Source organism: Scomber scombrus, chromosome 14 (assembly GCF_963691925.1).
Source record: "Scomber scombrus chromosome 14, fScoSco1.1, whole genome shotgun sequence".
NCBI classification, from domain to species: Eukaryota; Metazoa; Chordata; class Actinopteri; order Scombriformes; family Scombridae; genus Scomber; species Scomber scombrus.
In genome coordinates, this window is record NC_084983.1 from 12904883 (window position 1) to 12912872 (window position 7990).

The 7990-nt window shown below is 38.6% G+C and overlaps 1 protein-coding gene across 1 annotated transcript; it reads right to left on the minus strand.

The window, feature by feature from the left end:
- Positions 1-1543: 1543 nt before the first annotated feature.
- On the minus strand, positions 1544-5039 carry zgc:165604 (uncharacterized protein LOC792578 homolog). The gene is made up of 7 exons (XM_062433669.1): positions 4949-5039; positions 4732-4886; positions 4342-4408; positions 3722-3853; positions 2942-3097; positions 1885-2007; positions 1544-1801 (listed from the first exon to the last, which is right to left on the minus strand). Exons 1-7 carry the CDS (start codon positions 5037-5039, stop codon positions 1602-1604), a joined length of 924 nt encoding a protein of 307 aa, XP_062289653.1. The 3' UTR covers positions 1544-1601.
- Between the last annotated feature and the right edge of the window lie 2951 nt (positions 5040-7990).

Below are 7990 nucleotides of genomic sequence, written 5' to 3' on the forward strand. Positions count from 1 at the left end.
ACTGAGCCTTCTGTAGCAACATATTTTGTATCATTATAATACCACTAATCAAGTGCTCTAGTTCCCTGTTGAGACTATGTGGGCTTTTAGCCTACCAACAGTTCTTGATTGACAGCCATCTCACTCTTCTGTTCATTTTATTGTTGCATTTGTTGGGGCAGGACACTCAATCTCCAATGGACACATACTGCTTACAGCATCATAAAACACATTTAACATTGCTTGCAGTTGCTTGATCCAAATAGAAAAGGTTCTGTAGCGTCTCTGGCAACACTTTTAAAGCTGTGAAGATTTGAAAGTAAAGCATCTCACAGCATCTCCACCACCTGCAGCTGCTACCTGAAAATCAGCTGATAGAGATTCAGCATCTTTCTGGTCCCCTATAGTTTTCCCACCCTTGTCCCTACAGTGTCACACAGCTAAATGGAGCTGTTGTTTGAAAACACCTACGTGGGCCTTTACAGAGCAATTTCCAATCCCAGACAGTAGTCTTATTATTATGGACGTGTCACAGTAGGAAAAAGTAAAAAATAAAATAAATGATGGCTGAATTTGGTTTCAGGGTGCTGGTATTGTACTCACTGTCACGGCTGACTGATGCAACTGATTAGACCAGAGGTGGCGTTAATGTAATTAGAAACACCTGTGTTTTTCCTACTATGACAAGTAAAAATGCCTGCTGTGAAAGATGTCTACTTTGATGAAACTATAAAATCTGATCAAAAACACAACAAACATATAAATATAAACCCCAAGTGTAGTTAAGAAGATATTTCATACATGCACTTTGCATTTTCAAGCCTTAAACATTCAAATTCAAACATCTTAAACCAACTTGAAAATAACACTGAAAAAAGTGATGAAGTCATGACAGGAAACTACAGATTTACACTGACTGATCCTCCTCCTCACATTTGAACGGTTACAGTCTGTTGGCTGCGTTTGGACCTTGTGTTTTTCTCTGCAGACTGGCTCTGCTGGCAGAGGGATGTGGTTTCTCTCACAGGGATCAGACCTGATGGCCTTCTTCAAGCTGTTCCCTCTTGACACCGAGCTCTTTCCCGCCGCAGCACAGCAGGCCAAGTGTGCGGGTCAGCAGCCTTATGCTTCAGCTCAGTGGATTTAGTTTCCTCTCCAGGCTGAGCGCTGTGAAAACATTTCAGGTCCTTGCAGTACTTGTGAACAACACAGATGACATCCGGTACTAATTCATGTGCTGCTGTGTGTGTGTGTGTGCTTATCCAAATAGATATTTTATTACATATTCCAATATGTAAGTGCAACCATAGTGAACTATTTCTGTTTTCTTTGCTTGTTCAAAGATAGAGATCATATTAGTCTTTGATTTGTGGCCAAAAGAGACAAAGACACAATTCAACATGTACTTAAATATTTCACATGCAGGATAACTGAAGATACTTAACAATAAAATACCTTGGGAATATATGATGCTGTACAGATGCACTAGTATACAAGAACTAACTAGGTAGTAAAAAAAAAAAAAAAAAGATCTAGATGAAACAAGAGTCCATTGTTTAATGCCTGGATGGAGCTTTTCTCTTTTTCGTGCATGTTTTTGTCATTCTTGTCTTGTTGACAAATCAAACAAACGAACGCTTCATCAGAGACGGAGTATACGGTATCTCGTTGTAACACTCCTCCTCTTCTTTCCCCTCCCTCCAACACCCGTCCTGCCCCGTGCGATGGAGCCACAGTATAAGCACCAGCAGAGCCAGCAGCAGCAGGCTCATGGACAAGGTCAGCAGCATGGCCTGCAGGATCCCAGAGGGACTGTCCGGAGCTACAGAGAGAGATAAAAGCAGTTATAGAAGGGATTTGACAAATAATTGTGAAAGAAGTCGGAGAGGATCATGAGTCTCTTACGGCTGTAGACAGACAGGTTGATGTAACAGTTCTCCGTTCCCAGGAGGTTGTTGGCAGAGCAGCGATACAGGCCTGAGGTCTGAGAGGACACATTGACAATTTGGACGGAGCCCAAGAAATCTCCTGAGAGCGAGAAGAGATACAGTCACACTAATGACACTGAGATAACGAGAAAACAAATCAGAAGAGAAGAGTAAATACAGTCAGGTCCATAAATATTTGGACACTGACACAAGTTCTGTTAATTTACCTGTTTACCAAAACATATTCAACTTACAGCTATATAATGAATATGGGTTTAAAGTGCAGACTCTCAGCTTTAATTTGAGGGTATTCACATCCAAATTGGAGAAAAAAGCACCGGTGAACTCGGTAACACAAAAAGGCCTGTATGTCCATGGAAGACAGCAGTGGTGGATGATTGCAGGATCCTTTCCATATTCAAGTTGTCTTGTTTTACAAACAATTCTCTAACTTTTTTTTGCCATATTTGGGATCTTCAGTAGAGTTTAAAATCAAATATTCATCTCAGCACAAAAGGATTATGATTCTGCGAAAGGGCCTTTTGACATTATAATATAACGTTGTAAACATAATGTGCAGAAGCAGTGTGTGTGTGTGTGTGTGACGGCCTCATGGCCTCTGACCTAAATTCTGATTGGTTGTCTGGGATCTGGGAAGTGACTCATCATGAGAGATGGTCAACACCTGGATTGGTGTGAATGCTCCTTTATAAATAGAGCTCTGAGCATTTACTTTCTCTCTCTCCTGTTTGAGTTGCTGGGTTTGTTTGAGCTTTGGTTATTTATATTCTTGTTTCATCTTACATTTATACACACACACACCCATACATTACAAACATTACTGATGAACTGACATACATAGTTACTTTAGTTTAATTCAATAAATTTATGTTTTCTAGTTTAAAGTCATGTGTGGTCTCCATCTTTTGTCCTACCTCTGAGCCAGGTTGTGACTGTGTGTGTGTGTGTGTGTGTGTGTGTGTGTGTGTGTGTGTGTGTGTGTATGCCTCTGTCTGTTTGTCTGTGTCTCTGACCCTCCATGTTGATGGGAAGCGAGATTTCCTCTGGATTTAGTTTGTCCCAATGGATCTCTGGAGTGGGGACGCCCTCTGTCACTGTGCAGAACAATGTGACGCTTCCTCCCACGTCAATATCTCCATCCCACTGGCACATGGGCAGCGAGGGCGGCGCTGCAAAAATAATCAGCAAATTCATTTTTAAAAGAAAGTAATGCAATGTTTACAGATAGATGATAACATTTTGGAGTCTATTTATGAGACAGGTTTTTTTTTTATTCTTTCAGGATCATTTCACTCATGTCATGTCACTTTTTTCTCCTTTATCATGTCTTCAGAGCTAGACATTTTTGAATTTTGTGAGTGAGACAGTGGCATCTGGAAGCAAATCTGACAAGAAAGATGATCTGTCAAAGTCAGAAGCATACTTATCTTACCCATTGCTGCTAAGTTCTGGTCCACGGGCCAAGAGTCTTTACCCTCCTTAACAAATATTTGCATTCTTAAAAGCCTCTGAGGGAGTGGGTGCGTTGTTTACTTAATAACAGCTCCAATATACAGTATTGGAGCTGTTATTTATGTTATTTATGGCTTTATGGTAAAACTGTTAGGAGATTGATACTAACAAATTGCTAAAGATGACTTGATTTAATGGCAGATTTGGACCAAATCTGAGTACCAGACTGAGATAAATAACATGGATGTATCCCTAATTCACATGTATTGAATGGTGTTTGCTTCAAATGTGGAGAGGTTCACTCAGGTAGTGTTGGACAATATATGACATGCATGTCTTACCCAGAACACTGAGCTCCAGCTCTCCTATGCCAGGGTCTGCCGTCTCTGGTGGGTTATTGACCATGCAGCGGTAAATGCCAGCATCTGATACACGGGTGTCATTCAGGATGATATCTGCAGTCCAGGGAATACCTGCGGTTGATTTACATGAAAGAGTAATGTTGTTATTCTGCCCTCATTTTCTAAATGACAATTAAAAAAAAAAAAAAAAGAATTTCTTGAGTAGCTGAAGAGGAGAAACGTGTACTCACTTAATTTTAAATTACAAAAGTGAGCAGCAACAATTTGTCAATTATTCAATTGTGTTCAAATGTTAAATTAATCACCAATTATTTTTGATAAATGATTAATCGTTTGGAGTCATTCTTTAAGGAAAAAATCAAAATGATCTGGTTCCTGCTCCTCCAAAATGTGAATATTTTTTGGTTTGTGTGAGAGTAAACGGAATGTCTATGGGTTGTTGGTCAGGCCAAAACAAAACATTTTTGGTTGTATTTTAAATGGCATTTTATAGACCGAACAACTAATTTATTAATCAATTAAATACTTGTTAGTTACAGCCCTATCAAAATAAATAAATAAATAAAACAATTGTGATAGAAAAGGTTAGTTAGTTATACCTGTAAAACCCACCCTGCCAATGAGGGAGGGGTCTTCAATCACCTGTCCGTGGTCGTACACAATCACCTGAGTGAGAGCAGCCATTAATGGGTCATTTTAGACTCTAAAGAAACATAAACAGGCATCAGTGGTGTTTTTAATAGAGACTGTGATTGTGGGTTTAATGTGGACGTTTGCTTCAGAATCACCAAAGTTTCTCTTTGGAAAGCTACTTCTACCAACTCCTGCAGTGCAGTCTGAAGTGATAGAAAATTATTTTAAAGATAATTAAAAGGTTTCAGAATGACTTTCATGAAGATTGTAATGAGTTATTGATACCTGAAACATGAGATCAGTTTGTGAGGCTGCAGCCTATCAGAGGTCTCTGTGTGTTGGTGTGGGATGCAGACCTGCATTGGGGTTTCTGGACTGGACAAGGGAGCCAGGGTCCAGATAATGTTGAGTCTGGAGAGGGGGCTGGAGGTGAAGAAGGAGCAGGGCAGGACGACAAAATCCCCTCGAACCACCTCGAGACTGGATTCCCTCATGGTGACCCGGAGTGCGGCTGTGTCAGTCGATCAGTAAGGCAGGAAAGGATAAATAAAAATAAGAAACGAGAGGGTTTACTTTTCAGATTTATATTCCTGTAATATTGTTCCAGTTTGAACTCCCCTAGTTTCCCTGTTGACGTGTACCGGTCCTCCCTCGCCTCCTTCATTACTGAAATAATGAACCCCTTCCCCCTCCTCCCCGTCATCCCCAGGCCTTTTGTGTGTGTGTGTGTGTGTGTGTGTGTGTGTGTGTGTGTGTGTGTGTGTGTGTGTGTGTGTGTGTGTGTGTGTGTGTGTGTGTGTGTGTGTGTGTGTGTCTGTCTGTGTGGGAATTCAGTACACATATTAGTTGTTAATTACACTTGACAGCTCTGACGGTGAGCCAAACTGATCACAGACTGAGTGGAACAACAGCCCACTTCACTGGGATGACCTCATGAAAGCATACCGTCGATTCACTGCATTGTTTCTATGTAGAGCACCGCTTCCTGAAATGTCCAAATCAGTCCTTTCAAACACTCTCATTATGATAAATATAAGCTTTACTGGATGCAAATACTATATTAATAGATGCTGCTTTCCTAAAGGCTATTTTTAATTGAGTCAATAAACTCATAACTGCAATAAATGCATTAGTTGATGTTTGAAGAGTCTGATTACCACTGATTAATGATTTAAGCCTTTTTTTAGTACTATCTTTCATTTCTAGCTGCAAAAAAAGTATTTTAATTAGATTGTTAATATTTTCTACACAAGTCACTTCTAATATGTTTTCTTTAAAAAAATCTTGATTATTGTCTCAACTCAAATTTAGAAAATACAAGATTACAATCATCAAACATATCTGTCCAAATACTGTGAGCTTTAGAGTTAAGTCATGAAAGTTTTCTACACTGTAGATTGTGAGTGGCTATTTTCCTGTATTTAACATCATTAAATGAATAAACTACACCAAACTTCTTAGATAGAAAAAAGCAACTCTTTAAGCTTTGTAAGAGCTTCAAAACATCTCAAAGTTGCACCTGTGTGCACAAAACCATCAATTTTGTTTATTCTTATTTACTTTCATTTTCTTATTTTTACTGACTTTGTATTAAAGCTTGTCAGGCCTACTCACCACTCTCCAGAGCACTGAAACACACACACAGGATCCAGAGCGTCCATCGTCCAGTAAAACCCATAATTGAGAGGAGACCCTGAGAGGCTGCCCTCTTTCTCCGTGTACAAACTGGAGGCCAAAAAAAACAGGCATGCATGATTAATCTATTGAGTAATACAACCAGCCCCACCCTCCCTTATTTTCACACTCACTTCATTCTCTCTGTCTCCCTTCACCTCCCAATGTCTGTTTGCAAGGGAAAAGGTGATTTATCATTAAAGTTGTCAGATAAGTGACATAACCTAGTGGCCATGAGACAACCTCCCATAATGCAGCAAGGTGACATAGAAGCTGCTGTTGCCATGGAAGCAGGTTTCCTTCTAGACAGCCACTGCACCAAAGTGTCAAATTCAACTTCCATGCTGATAAGATAGAACTGTGTACATATTTGTTTTTGAGGAGAAACTTGTATTTCATTTACAAGATTTAAGAATGACAATTATTTTGAAGTCATGTATTAAGCAAAACTGCCAATTATTTTCTAATTCCAGTTTCTTAAACATGTGAATTTGCAGTTTTTATCTGTTTTACATCACTGTGTAATCAGTATTTCTGGGTTTTGGAGTGTTTGTTGGAACGATCAAATTGAAGATGCCACTATGGCATCTGGGAAGTTACTATCAGTATTTGTCATGTATTTTGTAAAGTAAATAATTATTTTAAGTGAATCTTTAATTGATGAATGAATATATTTTTCATTTTCTTATATTTCTACTGGTAGGTTTTTTTAAGTCTACAAACTCATAATTTATGTAAAAACAGTGCTAAAAGATTACAGATTTGATGGGATCTGATGGGGTCAGCTGATGTAGACTTTGATTTGAGCAAAAACCTGCATACTCCTTATCCTCCATGTCAACAGTCTGCCTTTCTCTGAGTTAGTGTGAAAGTTAAAAGCCTACAGAACAGATAAGGCCTTTTACTCAAATAGAGATGTAAATTAGATATAAACATCTGTCGAAAAGCACAAATCTTCCACCAAATCAACTATTTCTTCCTTGAAAAAAAAAACTTAGTAGTTTTACACTGAGATCACATAAAACATAAGTTTGAATTATGTTTCAGTAACAATGTGTACGGTGATTCACAGATTCAAGGTAGTCAGAGATCCATGGCTGTCATTGCTGTGAGGAAATGTTCGGATTAGTTTTTGACATCTGGTCCAAGTCATCCAGTGATCAAAACATCATCAGTCATGACCTTTGATCTGGTTATGACTTACTTTATGGGCTAAACTGAACACCACATTTTGACAGATTTGCATGAAATTGATTTGTTATTCATCAATCAAAGAAGTGGATGTTACCGCCAAGTTCTCCACAGTGAACATCTGAGTGCTCTTCACCAGTCACAGCCAACACTCAGACATGCCACAATGGCTGAAATTCAAGCCAGTCAAAACATTTGTCAGATTTATCCCATATGAGTTCACTTTTTACACTTAAGAGCATTGCGAGGATTTTGAGAGTTTCAAACATGGAGTTAAATCTTATGTAGTACCGAGAAAAATGTTAAAGTTCTCCTGAAAAAAAATATGTGACTTAATGGACATATGTAGGCCTATGACAATCACATAATTGATCGACTAATTTAATTTACCCAAACAAATTAGATTGTTAATGCTTCTAAGTAGCTTTAAAAACATAAAAATATCACAAAGGCTAAAGATTCGAGTAAGACTTGAGCAAAAAAGCAGCAACGCCATGTGTGACCTTTTATTCTGTCACCTCAGTGAGGTAGGCATCTTCCTATTACTGATACAAGCTGGTTTGCTTTCTCACCTGCAGTTCATTTGGACATCGATCATCTTTCTCCTTCCCCTCTTCCATTTAAATACGTTACTATAGTGATAATATTTATTTCTGATATGAAAAAAAGACTAAACAGGTTAAGACAACAGTAACGTGCTCCTTTTTTGTAGCTCAAATTAAAACAAAGTAAATGAATGAGGAAGCAGTC

Bases quoted from the DNA above. Each gene is read 5' to 3' on its own strand.
- zgc:165604 (XM_062433669.1), bottom strand. From the start codon at position 5,039: ATGAAGGAGGCGAGGGAGGACCGGTACACGTCAACAGGGAAACTAGGG. The intron at 4,887-4,948 runs GTAAACCCTCTC...CGACTGACACAG, and splicing joins CAGGAATATAAATCTGAAAA to CCGCACTCCGGGTCACCATG. The intron at 3,098-3,721 runs GTAAGACATGCA...TTATTTTTGCAG, and splicing joins GCTGGAGCTCAGTGTTCTGG to CGCCGCCCTCGCTGCCCATG.